The 26,001-nt window shown below is 38.2% G+C and overlaps 3 protein-coding genes and 1 non-coding gene across 6 annotated transcripts; 2 read left to right on the top strand and 2 right to left on the bottom strand.

Annotated features, from left to right (window-relative positions):
* Positions 1 to 1,776: 1,776 nt before the first annotated feature.
* On the top strand, positions 1,777 to 13,337 carry LOC149003584 (origin of replication complex subunit 1A-like). 2 transcript variants are annotated; one of them, XR_016170235.1, is made up of 17 exons: positions 1,777 to 2,575; positions 2,658 to 2,793; positions 3,906 to 4,058; positions 4,180 to 4,314; positions 4,400 to 4,551; positions 4,634 to 4,733; positions 4,843 to 4,965; positions 5,053 to 5,214; positions 5,492 to 5,549; positions 5,650 to 5,828; positions 5,960 to 6,074; positions 8,655 to 8,725; positions 9,898 to 9,993; positions 11,175 to 11,251; positions 11,707 to 11,790; positions 12,294 to 12,541; positions 12,800 to 13,336. XR_016170235.1 is itself a non-coding variant. In XM_089137084.1 (16 exons), exons 1-16 carry the CDS (start codon positions 1,800 to 1,802, stop codon positions 12,355 to 12,357), a joined length of 2,481 nt encoding a protein of 826 aa, XP_088993210.1. In that variant the 5' UTR covers positions 1,777 to 1,799; the 3' UTR covers positions 12,358 to 13,337. The 2 variants fall into 2 exon arrangements, 1 of the variants encoding a protein (XP_088993210.1); XM_089137084.1 differs by having other exon boundaries at positions 12,294 to 13,337.
* LOC149003585 (small nucleolar RNA snoR28) lies at positions 3,966 to 4,041 on the top strand. Its single transcript, XR_016170562.1, has one exon. It is a non-coding gene; the product is annotated as a small nucleolar RNA snoR28 (small nucleolar RNA).
* Positions 13,338 to 13,585: 248 nt separating the features above from the next.
* LOC149003586 (interferon-activable protein) lies at positions 13,586 to 15,960 on the bottom strand. Its single transcript, XM_089137085.1, has 6 exons — positions 15,509 to 15,960; positions 15,363 to 15,418; positions 15,213 to 15,274; positions 14,522 to 15,067; positions 14,146 to 14,344; positions 13,586 to 13,998 (listed from the first exon to the last, which is right to left on the bottom strand). The coding sequence occupies exons 1-6, from the start codon at positions 15,651 to 15,653 to the stop codon at positions 13,807 to 13,809; spliced, it is 1,200 nt and encodes a 399-aa protein (XP_088993211.1). The 5' UTR covers positions 15,654 to 15,960; the 3' UTR covers positions 13,586 to 13,806.
* A 1,807-nt stretch (positions 15,961 to 17,767) lies between these two features.
* On the bottom strand, positions 17,768 to 24,808 carry LOC149003587 (polyadenylate-binding protein RBP47B'-like). Of its 2 annotated transcripts, none has more exons than XM_089137552.1 (8): positions 24,551 to 24,642; positions 21,171 to 21,569; positions 20,528 to 20,607; positions 20,311 to 20,441; positions 19,865 to 19,961; positions 19,388 to 19,549; positions 18,771 to 18,871; positions 17,768 to 18,662 (listed from the first exon to the last, which is right to left on the bottom strand). In XM_089137552.1, exons 2-8 carry the CDS (start codon positions 21,532 to 21,534, stop codon positions 18,578 to 18,580), a joined length of 1,020 nt encoding a protein of 339 aa, XP_088993678.1. In that variant the 5' UTR covers positions 21,535 to 21,569; positions 24,551 to 24,642; the 3' UTR covers positions 17,768 to 18,577. The 2 variants fall into 2 exon arrangements, with proteins under 2 accessions (XP_088993678.1, XP_088993677.1); XM_089137551.1 differs by having other exon boundaries at positions 17,770 to 18,662; positions 21,171 to 21,654; positions 24,551 to 24,808.
* Positions 24,809 to 26,001: the final 1,193 nt, after the last annotated feature.

Raw genomic sequence — 26,001 nt, forward strand, 5'->3', positions numbered from 1 at the left:
AATTATTTTAATTTAACTAAATTAACATATTGTTGAGTAAGGCTAGACCGGATTGGACCAGCTAGGCTAGTTATTTTTGTAACCTAAATCTGTCATTTGAATTAAAAAATTGGGCCGGGTTTAGGCCGGTTTAGGCTAATAGGGTAACTCTGTGTATGTATTGTCGTTTGACTCGCTTCTTGTCCTCTCAGTAGAAGGTGTCAACCTGTTTCGCAAAGCATGGATCATCCGTTGCACCTGGAAGACGCTGCTGCCAACGGCCAAGATTTTACCAAATAAATCTGACGGTTATAAAAACAAAGTGTGTAGATATATGTGTGGATATAAAATTTTTATTTTACATTTAAAGGTTTAAAAGTTTTGAAATTTACAAAATCAAGTCCTAACTCTTTTACATCTTCGACGACGCAGACTTCATCGTCGACCATAAACGAACACCCAGGTGGGTTGAGTTCTGAAAAGACGCGGCCTTCGATAGAAGACGAAGAAATTCATACTCTTCTTTGTCGCCTTCATCGTCGGATCGTTACTTCGACATTCCTTGGCCGATTTCTCATGGGAAACTTCCCAAGTGGGTGGAAGGGTATCTGGAACCGATTGGAACAGTTTTAAATGAAGGTGGGTGGAATGAAACTGAGGTGGAATAAATTGTTCAGGTATCAGCCTCTGATTTTTTCGAAGAGGATATGATTTTGTTAGATAGTCAAGCAGTGTTAGATGCTCTGCTTCTCAAGGCAGATCAGTTTTCGGATTTGCTTAGAAAAAGCAGGGTGGAATTCTGAGGAGATCACAGCCGCTCTAGGTTTTGATTTTCGTAAAGAAAAAAAAAAAAAAAAAGAAACCAGGGAAGAACTGTGGCCGGAGTTAGTAGAGAAGATCGGTAAATTAGCAAAAAAGTCAATTGCACGATCATGCGCAAAGAACAAAGAGTGCAGAGGCCGGCATCAAGATTCTTTTTATGGGTTTTATTTAATTTTTATCCTTTCTTAAAGAAAAATCCAAAATATCCCCGTACATCAAAGCTTCTCGTGCTTGTTTAGCACTTTTTTTGGGGTGACGAAAATTTGGGAAAATCAAATGTAATCATGAGAAAACGTAAAAGGAAAGAAGAAAGACAGAGATTAATGGATTTGTAAAACTGTAACAGATAAAAATATTCGTTTCAAATAAAAACTAAGATCTTTACAGATCTCAAACCTGCAATTTTTTCCTTTCTTCTTCTCTGTGTTCTGCTTCTTCTCTGAGAGGTGGAGGAAGAACAAGCTCGTCGTTTGATGCTTCTAACCAAATCGGGCTGAGATCTACCGGAATCCGACAAAGTAGTCGAAGTCAGATCACCGATTCATGCTTCTGTAAGGAACTTGAGATTGAAATCTTTACTTCAGAACTCTTCATGACGGAAGCAAGATCTTAGTTGGTTTGGCTATGGTCGACGATGAAGTCTCCGTCGTCGATGATGTCAAAGACGTAGGACTTGATTTGTAAATTTCGGAAGTTTTAAACCTTTGGATGTAAAATAAAAATTTATATTTATGAATATATATTTGCATATTTTTTTATAGCCGTCTGATTTATTTGGCCAAATCTTGGCCGTTGGCAGCAGCGGGCAGCCGCTTCTGCAAATAAATATCCAATAAGGATTTGGAATCGGACGATTCAACCGACGAAAGAGTCAAGTCCATCTTTCAAACCATGTCAGGCGGGGGAACATTTCCCGCCAAATTCATGGTTTAAAACGAATAAGCAATTAACTCTTATATTCTCTATCCTAGAAACCCTAGCAGCTCATCTTTGGTGCCATGGCCGAAACACCCCACAAATCCAAAAAATATTCTCGGAAGGACCCAAAACCCTTGTCTCCTTCATCCGTTTTGATTCCGTCGACGCCGGGAACCGTCACTCCTCGTCGGTCTTCGCGCCGGAACTCTTTGGTTTTCACCCCTGAAACACATCTGAAAACATCATCTGCCATCGCTGAAAAAATCAGGAATGATACTCCAAAAACTCCTAATTCCGCTGGAAAGAGTAAAGGATCGAAACGGAGCGTCGATGAAACTTCACCCAGAGTTTCGTTTTCCCTCGTTACTCCCAATTGCTCGGAGCCGAAGAGAAGGAAGAGATCCAACGAGGTGAAGACTGTTGTTACGAGATCTAGAGCTTCTAGAGCTGTTACATTTGAGGCTAAGGATAACAGTAAACCTAAGAGGCGTATTTATTACAAGAAGGTTTCTTATGATGGAGGGGAATTCAGCATTGGGGACGATGTTTATGTCAAGAGGAGAGAGGATGCGAGTTCAGACGATGAAGATCCTGAAGTGGAAGAGTGTCGGGTTTGCTTTAAATATGGGAAGTCTTTGATGATTGAATGTGATGTTTGTTTGGGTGGTTTTCATCTCAAATGTTTGAAGCCACCATTGAAGAAGGTTCCAGAAGGGGACTGGATTTGTGGGTTCTGCAAGGATAAAAAATTGGGGAAGAAAGTTGAGCTCCCAACCCCACCCGTGGGGATGAGACGGCGCAGAACTTTAAGAGAGAAGCTGCTCTCAAGTGATCTTTGGGCCGCACGAATTGAAAGGTAAATGTTTTGTTTGGAAGATGTTCTAGAATTTAATCTGATACTGTTGTATGTGAAATCTCATTTGTGTTACTGTCACCAGAATATGGAAAGAGGCAGATGGCAACTACTGGTTTCATGGACGCTGGTACATTATTCCTGAAGAGACTGCCGCTGGAAGGCAGCCGCATAATTTAAGGAGAGAGCTATATCTCACGAATGATTATGCTGACATTGAGGTGATTAATGTGTCTCTCTCTACTGCTATACTTCTCTCTCATTTGACTCCTTCCAATTTTTTCCTCCCTGAAAGGTCACATAATGTAAATTTATCTTTCCCATTAGCACTAAGATTCGGGTTACATAGAGACACAAATTTGTTCCCATCATAATTAAAGTTTGCAAATGTACCCATTGAGAATTGAATCTAAGAAAACATGTGTTCCTTGAGTAGAAATATTTAGTTGGACATGCAGGGCTTTCTACCTATCTACAAAATCTCACGATGCAATTTGTGAGTATTCTATTCTTAAAGACGCCGAGGAAATACTAGCTGCTTGACATTTTGATGTAATGTCACCTCAGAGAAATGGGAAAATAACATGAGCATTAGGATTTAAAATGGCAGCTGTGCATGGTGCCCGCTTTACCAAGTAACAAGTCATGGTTGAAATGAAAGAATATTTAAAAGTTTCAGAAATCAGTGGGGGAGAAAAAACTTCATAGTAAAGTAGCTAGCCACATGCAATTTAGAATCACCCGTTTTAGAAAATGGCATTTGCTTCCAGGAGCAGTGGAGGCATTAAGAGGTATGCTGGGAAGTGTTAAACACAGTTTAGGCATGCAATTTTTGAAGGGTGGAAGTCGAGGGACAACAATATTGAATTCCAATGTCATTAGTCTTATTTAAGGTCATACAACCTTATGTCAGATTTTCTTATGTAAAATTGAACACCTAAAGTTATTTACTTTACTTATGATGAGACAGTGATCGGTCTGAAACTGTACTTATTATGGGGAAATAATAACAGGAGAATGCTATTGCTGCTGAAGCTCCTACTTCTTTAAGTTTCGGTGAATTAACTGCCTAAGAAATGAACGACTAATCCACGGACTACCTAGCCTCAGTTTCACTTAAATTAGGTTGACTGACTTATACTTTTGAACTGTAGTTTGTACATTTTCTCCATAATGTCAGTAACTAAAATATAATGATAAAATTGCAATTAATTTTGGAACTTTCTCAACATAGAAAGAGAACTCTTTGTTTGTTAATTTGGAAAAAGACAAGCAGGTCTTTTCCGTCTCCAATGTGCCAAATGTCAATGATTTATCAACTTTTTATTTGCAGATGGAGTCTGTACTTAGGCATCTATATCCTATGAATCCTAAGGACTTTGCTATAGCCAACTCTGAGGGAGATGATGTTTTTCTGTGTGAATATGAATATGATGTTCATTGGCACAGTTTCAAGCGCCTTGCAGAGACTGATAATGGTGAAGAGGTAGACCTTTCGAACCTATAAAGTATACCTGTATAGGGAATATGAATTCAAGTTGTGGATGGGTTTTCTTTCAAATCCCACTTAGCATCTGATTGAAATTATTCAATTTACTACCTTACAGAATGACAAAGAAGCTGGTAGTGATGAAGACTGGGATGAATGCAAGGACTCAGGTTCTGACTCAGAACTGGAATACGATGAGAAGAATGCAAGGGATTCATTGCCTAGAAAATCTCCAGCTCATGAATTGGCTGCGGTGTGTTCCCTTGTCAAAATTATAGCTTTGTAGCATTCAACTTATAGCTTTCTTTGGGTTTCTTGCTTACATTTATCCATGCCAGAATTCACGGAAAGGGCACATGTTTGGCCTTCAAAAGATAGGGGCAAAGAAAATACCTGAGCATGTGAGATGTCACAAGCCGACTGAAATTGAGAGAGCAAAAGCGGCCCTTCTGTTATCAAATTTACCCAGATCTCTACCTTGTCGGAATAAGTATGCTCAATTCATTAGGATCGTGATCATCAAAATGTATGTGCATCTGGTTTTTTTGATTAGTACTTGTCTTTTGTAACAGGGAAATAGAAGAGATAACTGCATTTATAAAAGGTGCCATCTGTGAAGATCAATGTCTAGGTCGTTGCTTGTATGTCCATGGTGTTCCTGGAACTGGCAAGGTAGGTTCATGATAAACAAGTTTGAAAGGGTCTTCATGTTCATTTCTTCTTTCTCTTGTTCCTAAAAAAATATTTTCCTGTTCACCCAGTCATCTGTTTTCACCTGCAGACTATGAGCGTTCTTGGAGTGATGAGGAATCTAAAGTCTGAAGTTGATGCAGGAAGTATAAAACAATATTGCTTTGTAGAGATCAATGGTCTAAAGTTGGCTTCACCAGAGAATGTTTACAGGGTAAGTTGGAGCTATGTGATCATGGTATGGTTTCTTGTGTGAAGTTCATCCTCATTTTCCTTGATGTCTGACCCAGACCATTTGCAGGTTGTATATGAAGCACTAACTGGACATAGGGTTAATTGGAAAAAGGCTCTTCAACTGTTGAATGAGAGATTTTCAGATGATCATAGAACTCGGAAAGAGGAGAATCAACCATGTATTCTTCTAATTGATGAGCTTGATCTTCTTGTAACCAGAAATCAATCGGTAATTTATTTAGTTGTCCCTTGTATAAATCTCCTTTAGTTTCCAATACAACTAGGGTGGGCCAATAACAACTATGGGAGTGGGTGGAAAGAGGTATAGATAACAACTAATATGATCTTCCAAAGAGTGGAAAGGCAAAACAAGATTCATGTGCTTGAATCCATTTAGCTGGGTTAACGCACTAAGGCTTTGTTTAGTTGAGTTGAGATTCAACTAATTTTCTCTAAGTGAAATTTCAGAGGCTTTTTCATTGACAACAGTCATCTTTGTTTTGCAGGTTTTATATAACATACTTGACTGGCCTACAAAACCACAATCCAAATTGGTTGTAATAGGTTACTTTCAACCCTAACCGTGCTTCTTCAAAGCCAATCCATTTAATGATTCAACACTTAGCAAAGTAATGTTGTTGTCTCTGATAAAATTAATATGCAGGCATAGCTAATACCATGGATCTTCCAGAGAAGTTGCTTCCTCGTATTTCAAGTCGTATGGGGATTCAAAGGCTGTGCTTTGGCCCTTATAATTATCAACAGCTACAAGAAATCATTTCAAGTCGTCTGATAGGCATTGATGCATTTGACAAACAAGCTATAGAATTTGCATCAAGAAAGGTCAAAAAGTTCTTTATTTGTTTCATTATTTACAGATGTTGTCTTTGATGTTTATAAATCTTAATGTATCATGAACAAGTTCAATAAACTATTTACTAAATTCATGTTTACAATGTCTTGCATGCACTCAGGTGGCAGCTATTTCAGGAGATGCTCGTCGTGCCCTGGAAATATGTAGGCGTGCAGCAGAACTTGCAGATTATCGTCTCAAAAAGTCATCCTCTAATCCTGATTCTGCTGCCTCAGGTGTGTAAGATCTTTATAAGTGTTTCTGCTCCTTTTATATTTATATATGTTATTCATAAGTTGAAATAGGGAAAAAGATAAACCTCATAATTGAAATTTTCATGCGGAGATTCACATGTCTTCAAACACTGAGGGGATGTGACATGAGTTCGAGGAGGTTGTTAGGAACCTGAGAAAAAGAAATACTTGACATTGGTCACTGGGGATGTTATTGGTAAATAAGTGCGACAATTTGAAGATGATTTATCATTTCGTAAATCAGTAGGAAAGGAAATTCTGGCAGAGGTGAACATAGGCTCTATTCTATTAAGGCTCAACTGGGACCTGTCTTTGGTCAATGGTTATCCAATCCATCTTCCTGAATATTATGGATTCATGGGTCCCCTCCCAAGTTCAGTTTGGTTGACTTGCTGCTGTGCTCAATATTGTATCCATGGGCTTTGCATACTTTTGATCTGCTTCTGTTGCCTGAGATGCTGATTCTATTCTTCCCTTTTCATACACTAATTTCCTTCTAGGTTTTTGGCTACTTTCTTATCTGAAAGAATAATTAACTACATCAGCTGACCAACCGCCCACACCTACACCTCCTTCCCCCCCCCCCCCCCAGGCGCCAAAAGAAAAAGAGAGGATATTTTCTTGTGCAGTAAGCATTTACTTCTTGAGTTGAAGGAATGATATGCTCTGGACATTCCTATCTCTTTTAACTATATGGACATTGGACCCACAGAAATTGAAAACCATCCTGAGCTTGCTGTTCACTTGATAGTGGCATTTGCATCTTACTTCGCAGTTTGTGCCCTGAGTGTGAATTCGCAGGTTGAACAGAATACCAAAAGTATAACATAAATAGTATGATGATGCTTACCGGAAAAATAAGAAAATTACATCAGCTGAAGATATGGAGCTTAGAAAATAAAAATGAAGAATTAAAAAGAATTATGTCTATGGATTTGTTTGCTCTAGGTTGAAGTTGCACCATAAACAGGGGTAATCATAATCCACATCTGATTAGGTGATGCACCGCAAAAATTTGACATTACTGGTGGCTTAAAGAAACAAACACGTGACACATTGGAATGGTCCTGGAAGGATAAACTCTTGGCCCTAACTTCTAATTACAAGAATCAGCACTGCAAAGAAGGAACTGTTCTTACAGGCATGGCAGTACTTATTATTTTTTTTTTCTTTTATCGTGGGAGCAGATATATGTAACACTTGAATCAATTCTTCCCCAGATCAAATACAATAAGGGGTTATCTATAGGTTGTCTGGTCATGTTTCCTAATGCACCTATTATTCAAATTTCTACTTGGGCTTTAAGTGATATATTTGGAATTCTAATTGGCACAACAGCAATCTTATATTCTTTGGTTGTGTGAGAGTCATGAGTGCTAGTTACAGACTAGTTTGGCAGAAAAAAAGAAAGAACATGATTCTTAGATTAGCAAATGACTAGAATAAGATTCTAGGTTACTTTGATTCTAAATGGGATAGAGCTTTGAAGTCTTAAATACTGCCAACGATTTTTACATTCAGAACCTAGCTGCAAGAAGTTCTAATAATCTATGAATCACCTGATCTGGGGATCATCCAAGTGCAGCAACTTGTACACCTGGTGTCCATAAAATTTTATTTACTGCAATTGTTAAGTATAGTGTACCTTAGATTCGCTGCTTTTAATCATGGTCAAGGTTTGAAAACTCATCTTGAACACCCATTCCAGTCAGGTCAAGTTTCTCAAAATCTCCAGATGTTGAGAGAGAGTCCCCCCCCCTTCCCCCCTCTTTCAAGTTTCAGAATGCTGTTTTGCAGGCCCAACAGCCATATGGTTGGTTCTACCTTTAAGAAAAGCTCGTTTTATGGAAGAAGAAAAAAACCAATTTAGTGAATTGGATTTGCACGTTGGTTGTTAGTAAAGGATGAGTTCAAAATTTTATGTATTTAGTACTTCCTATTTTACGCATTTTTTGAATGATATGAGACATAATAGGCAAGTCAAACTAGTATGTTATGTAAGTTAATGGATGAAGAACATAAATGAAATGCTTGAAGTTTCTACTACGATATGCAATCTACAATGACCATTAAGTCAATGTTACATTAGTCACTGTCATAAAGACCTTTACCAAGTTACAATAAAAAATAATACATTAGTCCAAGTTCCCCAAGTCCCAACTCCCAAAAAGTGACTGCCTAGTTACTACCCTTGTGTTTCACATTTAACTCGTAAGTCGAACAATACAATACCATGAGTATGTGACTGCCTACTGACTCTCGAGGTCAAGATTCTCATAACATTCAAGATTTAACTGAGTTATCACCGAGTTTCTTGAAATATTTGAAATCTTGGTTGAGATTTTTGAAATTTAGCATATTTCTCTCATGTGCTGTCCCATCTTGACCAGTTCTATGATCATAGTTATTCACACATCTTACAAGAAAAGGGTGATTTTCATTCCTTTATTTAGTTTAATGGGAGACTATTATAGTATTATACTATTAACTTTCAACTTAAGCTTTTTTCCTTTTTCCTTTACCCCCTTCTCTGACTGAGCTGATTTCTTGTCCAATTTCCAGCTAACCCCATCATTGGCATGGCTGATGTTGACGCAGCCATACAGGAAATGTTTCAGGCACCCCATATCCAGGTGAGTTTGTAATTAAAATATCAAGTCTGAACCACAACTTTCATCTTTCCTTTCCTATTAACTGATTCTAATTAAGGGTATATTAGAGGTTCCAGCTAAATCAAATTATGAAATAAAATCCTGATGAACACTTAACCTGTGATGTACTTCATTATAAGCAGGCTTCCCTGTCATTGGAGGGCTTTCACATAATTTAGCTTGGCTTAGGCTGTGATTCAGTTTAAACTTTGAATTAATGATCGTGACTATTTTCATAAAAGTCTCTTAGGATGATGGCTAAAGAATGCATGTTAAAATGAGAAGAAGCTTAGAATATGTTGTGTGAATTAAATTGTTGAAAATGATGTGTTTGATACCAGTTCGCTGCAACTACTCTTTTTTATTCTTCACTGTGGAAGCAGCTCCCCCCCCCCCCCCTCAAATCCCCACCAAAAAAGTTTGAATTCAGGCCCTTCCTACCATCTATTAGGGTCCAGTCAAATGAGGAAATAAAATTATGATGAACATTTGAGCTGTATTCATCCCAAAAAAAAAAATTCATCCAAAGAAACATTTGAACTGTGGTATCCCTTATTATAAGCATGAATCTCATGTCATTGGAGGGTTTTCAGATATTTTAGCTAGGTTATGGTTCAGTTTGAGTCGATGATCATGACCATTCTCATAGAAGCCTCTTTGGGTGACAGCCAGAGAGTGCCTATTAAAATGATGAGAAGCTTAGAAATATATTACTGTGTGAATTAGAATGCTGAATTTACCAAAATAAAGTGAATTATCTGATTGGTACTAGTTGGCTGCAAACAACTGTGTTTTAATCTTCACTGGTTGCGTGTGGGGGCAAAAATGTCCATTTCATGCTCTTCCCGCCATCTGCTATCAGGTCCAGGAATGACACTAGGCAAGGGTGCTGTTATGCCACAATTGCGTAAGACACTGTGCCCACCAAAAAAAAGAAGAAGAAATGGTGTCATTCCACACCTAAAGAAATATGAAAAAAAATTGGGATCTAAGAAACATGGTTTCATGATCATTTTTTGCTTAATTCTAGGATTATTTTTATGGATATTCACCTTAGTCAGATGCAGAAGGTCTTGGCTGTTTCCTTTTGATACAAATGGATGTTTTCTTTTCACTTGATACTCTTTGATATTTATCTGCATTTCATCTTATAGGTAATGAAGAATTGTTCTAAATTGAGTAAGATCTTTCTAGTGGCTATGGTGCACGAACTCCACAAAACTGGAATGGCAGAAACCACCTTTGAAGAGGTCAATTTACTTAGCTTTCCTTCATTGTTCTTGTTTGAAACTTGTTTTTGTTAATTGAGTTCTCTTGAAATATCTGCAATTTGATTTGGCGTCACTTATACTCACTGTTTGGGATGCTGGGACTATAGAAATTTAAAACTTGGTGTGCACTTTCTTCCTGCTTATGTTATGAGTTATGACTTACGACAAACAACCATTATCAGAAACACTAATGTGAAGTGAGGAATTAGAGGAAAATGACATCCAAGGCAGGACTGACATATGTGGCAGTTGGTCTCAAACATCTAGATTACTTGGTCATTGGTTCAGTGAGAATTCATCTTACAACCATTAAATATTAAACAAAAACTACCTGAATCAGAGGACTTAAAATCATGGTTTGATAACTCAGTTTGCCAACTAGGTGATCCAAAATGAGTTGGACTGAGATCTCAGCAAGAACTCGTCAAGTTGGGGTAAATTTTTCTTCAGAACTCGTTTAGCCTTTTTTTGGGTGGGGAGAGGGAAGGGGGGGGGGGGCAATCCAGTCTTTTGGGCCCTTTGAAACTAGTGCTGTCAAATTTTGTAAAAATTTAGTCCAAGTGTGATTTTGACTTCAAACATACAAAAAGTCTAAATTTTATTCTACACATAATTTAGTAATAGAAAGCAATCAAATCATGTGTAGAATTTAGTAATAGAAAGCAATCAAATCATACTTTTTTTTGTCATAGATGTTGCATAAACCAAGTAGTAACAATAATCTGCAGCTGCTCCTGCGATTTCTCCATCAATAACTGAGTTCCAAATTGGTTTATGTTCAAGTTGGTTGAGTTCTCGAGATCTTGACCAACTCAATTGAGATGTAATTTTTATACCATGGGGTTGGACTGAGATAATGCATTTTCTCAAACTTACGTTTGGTCTAGTCTCAGTCCACCACAGTCCACCAAAATGCCTAGTATTACCTAAATCCAAGAGAGTTCTTGGACTGTGAAAATATCTACTGTACGGATCTACACTGAAAGACTGTTGTCTGTCCCCCAAGCTGAGAGTTTTTACTCCTACAAAACAAGCATAGCTTCAACAAATTACTTTATTTTGCAAAAAATACTGCACGATGTTTTCTGAATTTTGAGGTGTAAGAGACTCACATCTAAGCCTGTGTTTATTTTTTCTTCTCCCTCTCTCTGGTATTGCAGTTGGCAACAACAGTTTCCCGTCTCTGTACAAGCAACAAGGAAGAATTTCCTGGATGGGATATGCTCTTGAAAGTTGGGTAAGCGTATGAATAGTAATTTTGCTCATTAGACCCTGCTGTGGTGGGAGCCTTATGTAGTTGACACTTTTTTTTCACTTACTTTCCACATGGTGAAAGATGGGTTGGTGGTGTAGCCCATTTTCTCATTTTACGGAGACGAGGTTTCTAGCTGGGGATATTGGACCTCTTAAGATCTTGTGACAATTTTGTTTTTCCCCTTTCCTTCCCACTCTCATCTCTGTCCAGTCCCTGACTCCCTAAAACATTGGCAATGATTGCATGGTGATGCAGGTATTGGGAATGGAATTGTATGCTTAAATAGTTTTACATGATGTGATGAGTTAGCCTAAGGGAGATGGGAATGTAATGGGGAGTCATCAAAGCTCAATGGACTAGCAAGGAACCATTTTATAGTCTTACTGAACAATAAAGCAAAAGTTTGAGCTCTTTTAATTTTTTGTTTCCTTCTACAGATGTAAACTTGGTGAGTGCAGAATAATATTATGTGAAGCCGGAGCTAAGCATAGATTGCAGAAGTTGCAGCTCAATTTTCCAAGGTTAGCTAACTTTACCTTAATATCCGACTGAAGGCCCCACTCAGCCACAAGTCTCTGCCAACTATGGGGAAAAAAAGTGATGCTGGTAGATGTGGGTCCAGCCCCACCTTCCACCACCTCTGTTGGCACTGGAAGTGGGGTTGAAAACTGCCTCATGAAAGTTTGGCAGTTTTCACAGGTGGTGATTCTTGGTCCAAGTCCATCCTTTTGATCAAAAAATATTTTCCTTCCTCAGGGTTGAGCTAATTGAATTGGTCCTCTTTGTAGCAATTGCATTTTCTTTTTATTGGTCAAGAATAATTGCTCGTTGGAACGATTTATGTTTTGGAGGTTCCTAGATATTATTCAGGAATAGAAAGAAAAGTAAACAAATCTTTTACATGTTGCAACCCTGAAACCAATTGAAAACTGCATGGATATTTATTGCTTTCTTGAGCAATTAGAATGTAGGAACCAATCACATAATGCGCCTAATTGGATGCATTCATGATATTCCCTTGCAGTGATGATGTGGCATTTGCACTGAAGGACTGCACTGAGATACCATGGCTAGCCAAGTACTTGTGATCTAGTGCTTGGAAGAAAGGACCAACGTGGCACTCCTAGAAGTATTTGTTTCACTTCTTTTACCTATTGCTGTACTTGGGAGCTAGAGCTTGGAAGGAAGATGAATGCGGAACTCCTGGAACTCTGTATTTCACCTCTTTCACCTTCACCCTCCTCCAAATCTGGGTTAAGTTTTCTGGGCAAGGTAGTCCTGTACCTCAACTCTCTTCCCAACATCTGTACTTCTGTCTTGTTGTAGCATTTGCATGATCAACAGTGAGATACCATGGCAGGCCATGTACGTCTGATGTAGTTCTTGAAAGGAAAAAAGGGTCTGCTTGGCACTCACTGGAACTATTTAATTTGTTTATTGTTTTATCCTAGACCATCCAATTTGGGGGTTGAGTTTTTTGGCGTAAAGTAGTTCTGTTCTTAAACTCTTCTCCCAACCCCTGCACTGCAGTGCTGATGTGGTGTTTGCACAGAAGAAGAGCAGTGACATACCATGGCAGACCAAGTACATGTGAGCTAGAGTGCTTGCTAGCAAAGGAACAATTCAGCACACCTGGGACTCTTTATTTCACTTCATTCTAGATGTGAACCATTTGAATATCCTAGCAAACTATGTTTTCATTATTGTGGCATTGTAAACTTGACCAGTACAAATAGTTGTATTCCTTATGACTTGCCCATGTACGACTCAGCAAGAGAAAAAGCAATGAATGGAGGACCTTAGCGCCTTCTATTATGGATGGTGTAATTGAACTTCCAAAAAAGCATTTGGCTGGGAAAATCTGAAATACCAATCTTTCAGGACCCAGAGTTGTTCCCTTTTTTGTCCTACCTGATTATGGCCAGTCGAGTGGTTTCAAAGTACCAGTCACTGAAGCAACTCAAAAATGCTTGTCTATTTTGCATTCGGCTGGAAACATCTGAAATACCTCTGCGTCCTTTCTTGGTCCCTGTAGCCAAGAATTAGACGATCATACCACCTTAGAGATTATATAAAATGCTTGCGATGGTTTCTGAACTACTAGTTGCACCAGGATGTATATAGTTTCTTCCATCACAAGCTCCCAGGAATGGGAAAGGTATGATGCTTTGTGAAGCTGTTTTACTTGAAGAATTGGGGTGGCAAGGTTGTTACATAACGGCCAATAAAAGGAACCAAACCTCCAAATTCATGAAGTTAATTCGCAACCTGCAGTGACAGTTTTCCAAGCACAAAATTTTCAAACTATCATGTTACAGATAAAGGAATTACTAAGAAAAAACAGGAAAATTCATTTTATTGAACTGGCTGAGCATATTATCATCTCTCTCGCTGACAATACAGTTATTGTTATTGTTTCTTTTCTCCGCAACAAAGAAATTAATATGTGAATGAGGAAATGTTCAACTATAAAGAATTTTTTAAGTACAATGGGATTTCAGAAAGAATAAGAGGATGTAGTAATATGATACATGGAACTAATTGACTGAACTAAGGAATGTGCAAGGTTTCAAGAACCAGAACATGTCCAAGGATTTCACTTCTGCACCAGTGCCCGGCACTGCAGAAACACCTTTACTTGCATTGGCATTTCCTTTTTCTCCAAGCTCTTCTTCCTTTATTGTCTTAGTATTGCTCTGCTTCAATTCTTGGAGAACACCTCTGCTTTGCTGATGACACCCATCAAACATTTATAGAAAACATTAGTCAATAATCATTTAAGCTCTTTAGTAATGCTCAATGATTGGCTATGAAGTGGTAAAAATAAATACCAAGAACCTTTTGCCAAAGAAGAGAATTGAAGCAGAGATGCTTACAGTATTAGATTTGGCTCTTGAAGGCTTGAGTGGTGAAATGGTGGTGGTGTTTTTGTTTGAACCCAAGGGCTGACGAGGGGAACTGAAACACTGAGGAGAAGGGGGACAGGTCCGAACTTGCATTGGCAATCTCTCTTTTCCGGACTTTATGTTCTTCAAATCCAAAGTAATGGGTGTGTTCTCTGTCTCCCCGTTTCTTCTGCATTTGTTGTTTCATGTTAAATCAAAATCTTTAACTCTTTATATGACAAAATTGAACAAAACATAAATATTATGAACTTGAGTTACTAAAGCTAATGGAATGAGCTGAGTCAAATTAGGCACATAACAAACTAGGTAGTAGTGGTATAGTGGTATAATAATGAAGAACACTTACTGCTTCCTTATCAGCTTCTGCTTCTGCACCTTCTGTTGCTCCTTACCTCCGGAACTCCCTTCTCCCGCATTTAGCAAAGGCTTCTTCTCAATCTCTCTCTCACTCTTCTTCTCTCCAGAAGTCTCGCCAGTTAATTTCTTTGGAGACTCCTCCACCTTTGATGTCTCTGGATTCTCTGTCTCCTTTGCTCTTGTTGCCAATTTCTTCAAGTCGTTGCAGAACTCAGATATCTGACTCAAGATATCTCGGCCACCAAAGAGATTACGAGCAGAAAGAGTGCTTTTCAGCTGCGGTCTTCGATTATTCTGTGTAGAATCTGTAGTAGGAGATTCATCCAATAGCTTCTTTTTCTCTGTACTTGATTTGATCGCTGATTTCATTATCTTGCTCTTATTATTCTGGGGAGTTGAGGAGTTTGGATTCATGTTCTCGCTTCCTGAGGAGATTTTGTTCGGAGGCTTAGATTCCGTAGTCATGTCAGATTTTGAATTGGTCGTTGATGAACTTGAAGATGAGATAAGACCTCTCCTTTTCAGGTTCGCATCTCTGAGGCCAAAAGGAAAAACCAAATCTTGCCGAGATTAGATTTACTAAGAAGTAAATGCAACTTAGGTGCTCAAATTTAGAGGTACTACAATTCTACTTCAGAATATTATTTGTGACTAGAAAGCAGGGTTCTTCACAGTAGTACCTCCGATTCCGATCGCCGAATGGAAGGATTTCAGAAAAGCTAACTGATCTAAAATGCTTTGCCTGTCACCGGAGAAAAAGAGAATGAAAGGTCAGAAAGATTTGATAAATTAAAACGAATCCTATAGAGATGAGATATTCAGATTGTAACCTTTGAAGGTGGCGTCGATCTAAGAAAATCTGCAGCAGTCTTCGGATGCCGACAGTCTAAAAGAAAGAAAATTTCGTCAAGAGCAAGCAAAAGCAAGACTTCAGCTAATATAATTTTCCATATATTTTGGTGGTATAGGTATTTACCTGGCTTGCAGAACCAAGCTTCATCGTCTACATAATCTTCAGGAGCAGAGAAATCAATCCATTTTGGGGCGTTAATGTGCTCGTAGAGTTCGTCCTCAACGAATCTAGAGTCTATTCTCTTCCAGTCAATTTTCGCTGGCTCCATTTCTTTAATGAAGAATCTACAAATAGAAACAGAAGAAGTAATCAAGAAAGAAAAAAACAGAGAACGAAATAATGAAACAGAGAGCTCCGAAAACCAGGTTGTTAATCGAACAGATCTTCGATTCTGTATCTTTCAAATCTGTACAGACTACAGGTAGTTTCTTAAGAAAAAAGCGGAAATGCTCGGATCTCTATGAGGAAGAAGAGAAGCTTTTTTTTTTTTTGGTAGAACGAAGAAGAGAAGCTGAGGGTAGCTATAGAGTGAGATTCAGAGTAGAACAAGAAGTTGGAGGTTTTGTAACGTTGAAGAGTGTCTACATTACTTTTCGACCGTTGGGATGCTTTGATTTTTTTAATGCTTTTGATATTTTTCTTTTTCCCTGTCGGGGTAGAGTAAGTAAAACGGAGCAGGAATTCGTTGGGAGGCCTTGTTGGTAATTTCACAACCACCAACTTTCCAATAAGATCGTTATTGCTATAGAAACCGGTGGATTAGAATCTATTTTGTACTGGAGTAGGCATGGATTCCGATCAAGCGGTTTCTAGAGGCCAGTTGGGAAACGAAAAATTCTTAAGAGGTCCTAACTCGGATTTAAGACTGATTTGGAGCAAATCGGCTTGTTGCCGCTTCCTATTCCGATTAATTTCTACGAGTGGATGCCTATGATTGCTGAGTTTTGGACCTGACTAAAGACCGATTCAGACATTGAGTGTTTATTAAAACCTTTTCCACTCAGGGCCCAAAGATACCAAGCCTTAGTACACACACTCCACATCTTGATAGCTTATAACTTGCCAGGGTAGATGATTGTGCTTGTCTCACACCTCTCGACCATGCATTAAGAAAGGGACCTACGTTAAAATTCTGATAATATAAATCAAAGATGGGACCTATAGTGAACCATCTTTCTAATATGTAGTGGAAATGCGTGAGGAGAACACACAATGACGGAACTACATTAAAGCCAGAGAGCCATGCCCTACCCCCTCCAAATTTTTGGAATTTCCCCTTCCTAACATGCAATGGAAAGGTGTGAGAAGAACACACAATGATGGAACTACATTAAGGCCAGCGAGCCATGCCCTACCCCCTCCAAATTTTTGGAATTTTCCTTATTTCCTTTTTGAAATTTTGAAAATTTCCCCTCTAACCCTATCCTTCTTTCCATGTGTGAAATATCAATACTTGGACCCCGATTGGAGAAAAATTTTTAAAGCAAAGACAATGAATAGAAAATTCATTGTGTTACTAACTTACTGTGTAAAATATCGATACTTGGCAGCTCCACACGTTAAATCCTGACTCAACCCCTAGAACACAAACCACTATGCTAATGGATAGATGATCCAACTCACCAAAACAGCATGGTCTAATCATTTACCCCCTAGACATCTCTAGAACTTTTCCCACTTAAATTGTAACTCTTCCTTCAGGCTACGTTTGTTTGCAAAAGTGGGGTGGAAAAAAAAAAAAAACCATGTGGGTTCCATGTGTAATGGGGTGAGGGAGAAGGAAATGAAAAGGTTTTTGTGAAAAAGTGAAAGTGATAAATCCCACATTTTAATTTTCCAAGGTTTTGCACAAAACCCCACCAAATTTGTAGAGTTTTAAAATGGCTTGGGGTGGAAAAGTTAGGTTGCCACATCACCATACAAGTTTCCTTGATTTGTCTCTCACTTTCCCACCCTAAGCAACTAAACAATCTACAATTTAGAGATTTAAAGAAAAAGTAAGAAATCAACACTTTTTTCAAAAATTTTCCCACCCCATCTTTCTTCCAGCAAACAAACGCAGCCCTCATGGTTTATGTAACCTATCCTGCCTTCTTGGCATTACAATAGAGTCCTCAGCCCGGTTTTAAACCAAGTAAAAGTATATAGGCGCAACTACTTTCTTTAGCTTAATAGGGAAAAAGACCAAACCACATGCAGCATGGAGGTTATGAGTTATAACATTGCCGTGCATCTGCTTTCATTCCGGCTCCCACTTGGATCAATTCGGTGCTGAGTCCACATGAATGTGCAACCGAACTCAAAAAGTAGCAAGGCCTGCATCTAACCAAAAAAAAATATATATATATATATATATATATATATATATATATATATATATATATAAACAAAGTAAAAAGGTTTAGAAACCTGAAATCAGCATCTGTAACATGTCAATTACAATAACAAGAAGAAGAAGAAGAAGCTTCTTGTCCAACCGCTCCATTTGATAGCAATTCCTGAAACAAAATTAATCCTGAAAGGTTCTTGGTCGAAATCCACCGTATGAATGTAACCAGCTTCATGGTTATGGTTATGTATCTTCCCCGCATTATATTTACTTAGCCCTAAAAGTTTCAGTTTATCAGACTGAGCAGTAGACTGCTTGGTTCATAATACTCTCTGAAACACCATTCACATCCAGGAATTGTGAATAAGCACCATCCTGGTCTGAAAGATTCAGGCCCTAAGGACCCTCCAACAGCACATTGGCAGGAGACCCAGTGAACCCCACATCTCACTGCACAGCCGAGATCTGCAACCAAGTTCAACTTGCAAACGCCCCAACACATAATGGGGACAACAAGCAATCTTTCTTTGCCATGCAAATGCTCAACTTGTTTGATATAGGATACAATGCATTAGGTTCTAGTAACCCAATTATGAAAACATCTATTTCAGATAGAAGAATTGCTCTCAAATCAGACTCTGTACCCTTTCACAGATGTTCTGACCTTACAAGACAAAATAAGAATCTAAAACTTCATTGCAGCTAATGTGATATATGGAACTGGAACATGTGCTCTTCTCTACAATTGAATCAGCATTCTCATAGCTCTACAACCTACTTATAAAACACCAGATTTACTCTTCAAACATCAGTGAAAACTGACTGGAGTGAAGAACTGTTAAGTAGGATACAACATTGACCTGTTAAGCTGGAAATTCTGAAGTTCTCAACCATAAGGGTCGACCCACCATGGCTCTTCCATGAATTGCAAGGTAAGATGAGTTTAACCTAGTGAAAAATAAAAACTCTGTGAATATAGGAAATAAACAAGGGCCATGTTGCATTGCATGAGCTAAGAAAATATTTAAAATATCTATTGAGAGAGTGCAAACTAACTTATCAACATCAGGTGTAGCCAAAGGATCATATAGCTCCTCCCGCTGCTCCATAGCAGGGGCAGCACCTGCCATAACTGCCGCTTCCTGACCACCATCAGCCTGAAAACATGCAGACACAAATTGGAGTTTCAGTTATGAATCGTTGTATAAATACAGATTGCTGAAGACTTCATAAATCCCAACTGCTATCACACACTTCAATATCGTCAACCATATAATCAAGATCGGACAACTTGTATTTATAGTTGAGAGGCAATTTTGCCTTCTAAGGCTGCGTTCTCTTCTCGGATTGTTTAGATCTGGTTAAAGCGCTGAACTCAACACTGAATATGTTACATTGGCATGCCACTGCTATTGTAAGGGAAATCAGTGTCTTGGCTGGCTTTGTTCTATCAGTTCGGTTTATGTTTGTCAGAAGGTCTAACAACCTTCTAGCTGACTACGTGGCATCAGGCTCTAACAAGCTAAAGATGCCATTTTTCATTCTTCATCCTGCTGTAATCCAGTCCAGGAGTTTCTCTTTGGAGTTTTTCAAATAATTCTGTTTTTTCATCTTTCGACCAAAGAAAGAAAAGAGAGAGAGATTCAGTTGATACCAAAAGTAACAGTTCTTGCCTGTTGTGGGTATTGTCCATATCCAGCATATGCACCATAGGCATATAAAGATGGATCTTGAGCAGCACCATAAGCATAGGCATCATAGCCCTGTCCATACCCATAATAAGCGCTGTTCCATTGACTGGGGTCCATTTGCTGGCCCCACATACCAGGTTGGTCCTGCAATATGGTTGGAAAAATCTTGTCAACTCTGATGTTAAAAGAATTGTGAAATTTACTAAGCAATTACAATGACAACCAGTAGGGAGACACTCACACAAACACGTCATGAAAGATCACACTTTAACCGAAAGGTGCAGAAGATGTAGAAAATGACAGACTATGAAACTTACTAATGTGGTATATTTGTGAGTTGTGACAGTGCAAGCAATTCTTATCCTTTCAGATATTCAGGACTTCGAAAAGCACTCTCCCTCATATTAGCACTCACATAAAAAATCTTATAAGCATCAGCAGCAAAAGACATCCACTCACCTGTTTAGTTGTTGGGCTTTTACCCCATGAAAGGCGAACTATTTGTTGACCAATCATGGTTCCATGTAATCTTTGTATTGCTTCTTCAGCAGATGCCCTACACAGGTACAAAAAGTGAACAAGAAGCCAAGAAAATCTTGTTCTACAAAAGTTCAGTGAACAAAAAAGGCATCAAAGTTGTTGGATAGGATACAGTAATCAAGTAAACCATGTAAATAAAGACTACCTCTAGTTTAACATTATACTGAGCCCAACTTTCAAGTGGCTAGTCCAATTAAACACTCATTAGTCTGCATGCAATTAGAGTTGCTTTTTTTTTTTTTTTTTGAGGGGGGGGGGGGGGATGTGGAACGAACAAAGAAGACACAGTTGTAACATTCATTTTGAATCCTCTTAGATAAATATAGAAAATGAATAAACAAACGTTTCATTTCATAAGGACGTACCGAGTACCAAATTGGACAAAGCCACATCCTTTACCCGGTGGAATCTTAACATACACTAGTTCCCCAAACTGAGCAAAAATTTGCCTCAACTCCTCTTCCGAGATATTGGGATCCAAACCACCAACAAATATCTGCAGTGGGGAGAGAGGGTGAGAAAAAAAAAGACCCTGCAAAGCAGTAAGTCATAGGATGTCTCAAAAAAATGCATTTAACTAACGGTAGTGTTATTTATGTCACCGTCCGCTGGTGGGAATGCCTGCTGAACTGGTGCGGTGTAGACTGTAGCTGGGTACACAGCTGTCAACAGAACCATAAGCATAATTCAGATATAAGTTCATCCACACACAAAAAAAAAATTAACTTAACTATTTAAGAAACAGAATGGTGTGTCTCCTAGCCTATCAGTGAAATGAACAGAAGGTACCATACATCTGAAAAATAAGCAAACATCTAATAGTAAGTTGGCACATTCAATAACTGCTAGGCGGTGCAAGTTAGGACTGAAAATGTGAAACCTAGAAGAAGATCTCACCAAAAAAAAAAAAAGAAACCTAGAAGACGATGAATTGGTTCTTGACACCAAGTCTTGATAGAAGAAGAAGAATTGGTTCTTGACATCAAGTCTTGACAGTTAGAACTAGCCCTTGCATAAAATTGCCAAAGGCCTCATCAAGTAGAAGAGTAGGTCACATGAATTTGTCTATAGACAATTCAACATACACCCAAACCAGCACAATGCAAGTATAACAGATAATGTGCCTTAAAATTGATAAATCTGAATAAAGTTAGACAGAGTGACCCTTTCTAACTCTGCCAGTCTGCCTAAAGGAATAATTTATTGCACACATAAGAAAAATTACCTTTGGCTGCTGGATATTGCTGCTGAAAACCACTGGTCTTCTTGGGTGTAGCCGCACTGATGCGCATTGGCCTGGTTGAACAATATACCCCATTCATCTCAGACATAGCACGGTTTCTTTCTGTCTCATCAGCAAACTTGACAAACCCATAGCCCTTTGAACGGCCAGTATTTGGATCAGTGACAACCTTGGCACCTCTCACTGATGGGTATTGCATGCGAAAGGTCTCTTGCAACAAATAATCTGTGACATCTGGTGCTAAGTCCCCCACAAAAATGGAATGTTCAGGTCCAGCATCAGCACGTCTTTCTCCAATGCCAAAAGAAGCCCAATTCAGTCTAAAAGTTTGTTCTGTCCCAGGCATCTGTGTTCCATTGTATGTTTGCAAAATCCGTTCAGCTGCAGCATGTGTAACAAACTCTATAAACCCATATCCTTCAGGTTGACCAGTGATCTTGTTACGTATGATTTTTATGGAAAGGACCTAAAAGAGGAGGCAAATTACTTCACTGTTCTTGAAAAAAATTGAGAGATAATATCATAGGCAATCCAAGAGCAAGTCAATTAATGAGTGAAAACAAAGGACTCTTTATTAGGCAGCTCACCAGAAACAATATCTCAAGCCTAACTGCATTAAAGTGATCCTAATTGGGTGTACCTACCCATTTAGCTTATTAGGGTCTATTTCTTAGTTAAGATTCTTATTAATAAGTAATAACTGAAAAAGAATCAGTAGATCTGTTCCTTCCAAAATGGGAATGGGCATTGCTCATTCATTATTATAATAAAGAACATTAACAAAGATAGAGTGACAAACACAGAAAACATTAATTCTTCCTGTGATTCCAAATCAACAAATTCATTGAACAAATCTTGATAAAGTAATAAAAATAAGAACAGACTCGTGTACCTGAATTCACAAATGAAACTCTCCATAAAACTATGGAATCAGGAAAACAATTTCCATTTTGATCTTCCTTTTTTTATTTTTTTTATCAATCGCATCAAATCCATTCTTGTCAAAGACCAACGTCCATAAGAATCTGTTCTTTATTTCATGAGAGATATTCAAGTATGAATCTTTTAATACAACACGTACGTCTTTTTATTGGATAACAACGCCCTCAAGCTCAAGGTTTTAACCATTTTATGGTGGTACTAATGTAGTATTGCATTTGATTGATCAAAATAGTAGCCAAATAGGACCTTTCATAGGGAATCAATTTCAGATTTGATAGACTTAAGATGAAACAAAATTCAGATGTGAAAGAAGGCTAAAACTAGAGTGGTATTATAATGATAATAGCATAACAATATGGGTTGAATAGATCTTCAAAACAGGGGCAGAACTATGATGAAAAAATTGACGGGACAATTTGATGGAACTGATGATAACAATGTAACATACAGGCTTCACACTGCAAGGTGGATCGATTGGATCGAACACCAACCTACCTTGATCAAACACAATGATTCTCCATAGAGAAGGAATGCTAACAAAACAATTTTATTTCAATTGATGAGTTATGTCTTCACTCTTACATAAGTCTCTTTATATAGCATTCTGAAGAGACATAAACATTAATGGTAACATCCAACCACTAGCTAACACCACCTACCTATTAATAACTCAACTACTACCTAACTCTTGACAAAGAAAACTCATTTGACAATGAGTTGCTTTGATTGAAATCACAGGCCCTTTTATTGACTTTTCAAGAACTAGATATGGGTTTAGGTCTACAGCGTGGAGATCAAAATATGTGGGCTAACTTTAACCCACTAAAACAGTCCTAGCCCATGAAAGCCATGGGCTGATTTGGATGATAGCTTTCGGCCTTTGATGGGCCTAAACCAATGGGTTTTTTCTTTCTTAAATATGTCTTTAATCCTGCATCAGGTACCTATAGGGTTTTATAGACAGATAAGTACGTGACCATGACTATGTACAAACATGATTTTTTGGAGAGAGATACCACTTGACTAGTCAAGCCACAACCATCTAAAATATTCACACCTAACAATTTACCACAGAGTGATGGCAAAACATTTAACTTGCACAAGTTTTTCCACTTTCCAATTCGATCCAATTCATTCATTCATGAAAACCTTATTTACCCTAAGGAGGTTCTACCTTGTAAAAATACTCTTCAACAAAACTTTAGCTTAGCTAATCGTATCCAAGAGACTCAGAGGTATTCTCTTCAATGGAACTTTAGCTCAACTAAGTCATATCCAAGAAACTAATGGTTTTGCCTGCTAATACTTCTTCTTGGTTCTTTCTTCCATAAACCAAGCTCTGGGAAAATAGATAAGAGAGGCCTACAGAAAACTGGTCGAGGATCTACTATAGAGACCGACTACAATGGTAGGAAAAAAGCCACAGCCCTTGGAATTATCTTGTGCTAGAAAGTAGTAGCAAGAGGAATAAAGACACTAGATCTTCACACTAAATGAAATATGAGAAAATTTTGAATGTCTTTCTTCATCTTTAAGTAACAAAAGAAAAAAAGAAGGGGGGAAACATATCATCCATGGAAGAAATGGATTGACATATATGCATAGAAAGAGGTATCCACTTAAACATACATTTCTTTCACATTCCACTATAGCAAACTTCTTTGTTGAATGACAGTTCCAACGAAGCATACATTTAAGAAGAGTAGATTTTGTTGACAGTATCATGCCTCATGCTCCAGCTAGTGAACGGGTACTTTCTAATTTTCTAAACATAAACAGGGTCATGATTGACCAACGTGCTTCTCACAACTATAGGCAAAACCATATGGCAAGCTGCAATGCAATAACTAGTATGGTTGAGAGTGACAAGCCAGCACTTCGTAGGCCTGAAGTTTCTTCTTCACTCACTCTTTTTCTAATTTCTCCTCCATTTCTCCCTCGTCTTTTTATCTTTTATTCCTATCCATGGTATTTTAAATATACAGCTCGATATCTTTAAAGTGTTACCTGCAACACCAAATTCTTTTCAAACAACACCCATTGCCATTCGAGAAAACCAATGTATTATCCACCACATCAAATTCTTTTTCAAACGAGAAACAGTGCAGTTGGCAAAAAATTTGATCAATTAGCACTAGTTTACATAATCAATCCACTAGAGGTTGGAGGCTTCTTCGGTAACAACATCACAGTCCGTTATCCAAACAATTTACTTATATCATTAGAATCGAAGGCAGATTATTTGGATTGAAGTCCAAAACCCTAGTACCCAATTCAGCAATATAAACAATAATAAAAGCAGACAGAGCAGCGAACAAGTTTATCAAATAATCGCATAGCAAGAATTTGAAATCCCCATATCACCTAACGAATTAAAAATGAAAGACCAGTACTGAAATAGAGAGAAACCGAAAGCAGACCTCTCCAGTGTGAGCGAAGCAGCCGTGGAGGTAGCTCTCATCGATCCAGAACTGTAAATCCCCAATCCAGAGAGTTCTGATTTCTTCGACGGTTGTAGGCTGGTGATAGGGTTGAGAAGAAGCACTCCATGTTGATGCTTGATGGGTTTGAGGCTGTGCACTCATCGTCCACTGCTGTTGTTGATGCCCGTGTTGGTCCATTCTCTATTTCTTCTGCTGCTCTGTAGCTTTGGAACTCATGGATTTCCTCGGTTGTGTTTCTCTACAATTACACCAGTATCCCTCACTATTAACGTAATTTTATTTTTCAACCCTTTTTTTTTTTTTTTTTTTTTGAACATTATTATACGTGGGTCCCATTCGTAGATCATAAACGGACTAATATCCAATCCAGTCAGAAATGGATCGTCCATTTCTCTGTAGATGTGTGACATATGTCTCAACATCACATCAAAATGTTGAGATTCATTTACAAATCACAACTTTTTTATGTGATTTATAAATGAATTTCAACCATTTGATGTGATGTTGGGACACATGTCATACATCTCGCCTATTTTCTTGTCAGAATTGGATTGGACTGGATAAATTTCCGACCATAAACTAATCTTAGGTTCATTAATTGCAATATGGTATGTCTAGATCCCAATTAAACTAATACCATTACCCACCCATTAAATCTTTTTAAATTTCAAACCCAAAGTGACCAAAATGTATACACGCTTCAAACCTCTAACTTGCATTGTGCTGCAACCGAAAAGTTTGGATCCTGCGAAATTTCAACCGAAATTCCGATCCCACCGCCCAAAGTGAATGGCTTGATGGTCCTGCGCATTTATTGCACAGGACCCAAGCAAGGTCGGTGCTGCAACTCTCAGTGCATAGCCAATAGGACTATTGTCCACATCAGCAAATTAGAAGTATTTTGTTTTCCTTAAAAAATAAGCTTTTGCCAATGCAGGGTTGGTTAAGTGATAAGATCCATAAGAACTATAATTTTCTTGTGATCTCTTATGTTCGTTCTCATTAGGATCAGCTCCAACTTTGATCATTAACCCTAGCAAATTCTCATGACATTCCTCTGCCATTTCACTTTTGTTTTGAAATATTTGTTCGACGTTCGACTAGCTTTACAATGGGTTTATTGATTTCTCTGTCCATAATCCAAGAACCCCTGTTCATCTTCACTGGAAAATATTTGAATTTCCACAGCAAAACTTGGTTTCAGCTTTCAGCTTCAGCTTCAACTGATTACACCTTCCAACTTCACCATTGATGTCAAATTTTGCTTAGTGCTTTCTCTAGCATCTCCTCCATCTTCTTCCCATCACAGTTATCAACATCTGCAATTTCCCCCTTTCATTTATTTAACTCACTTGATTAAGCAAAACAAGAATAAACCCCAAAAAGGAAAAGATAAAAATGAAACTGATTTTTAGATTCTCCATATA

Source organism: Hakea prostrata, chromosome 10 (genome assembly GCF_041222555.1).
Source record: "Hakea prostrata isolate BN-2017 chromosome 10, UWA_Hpros_2, whole genome shotgun sequence".
Lineage (NCBI taxonomy): Eukaryota > Viridiplantae > Streptophyta > Magnoliopsida > Proteales > Proteaceae > Hakea > Hakea prostrata.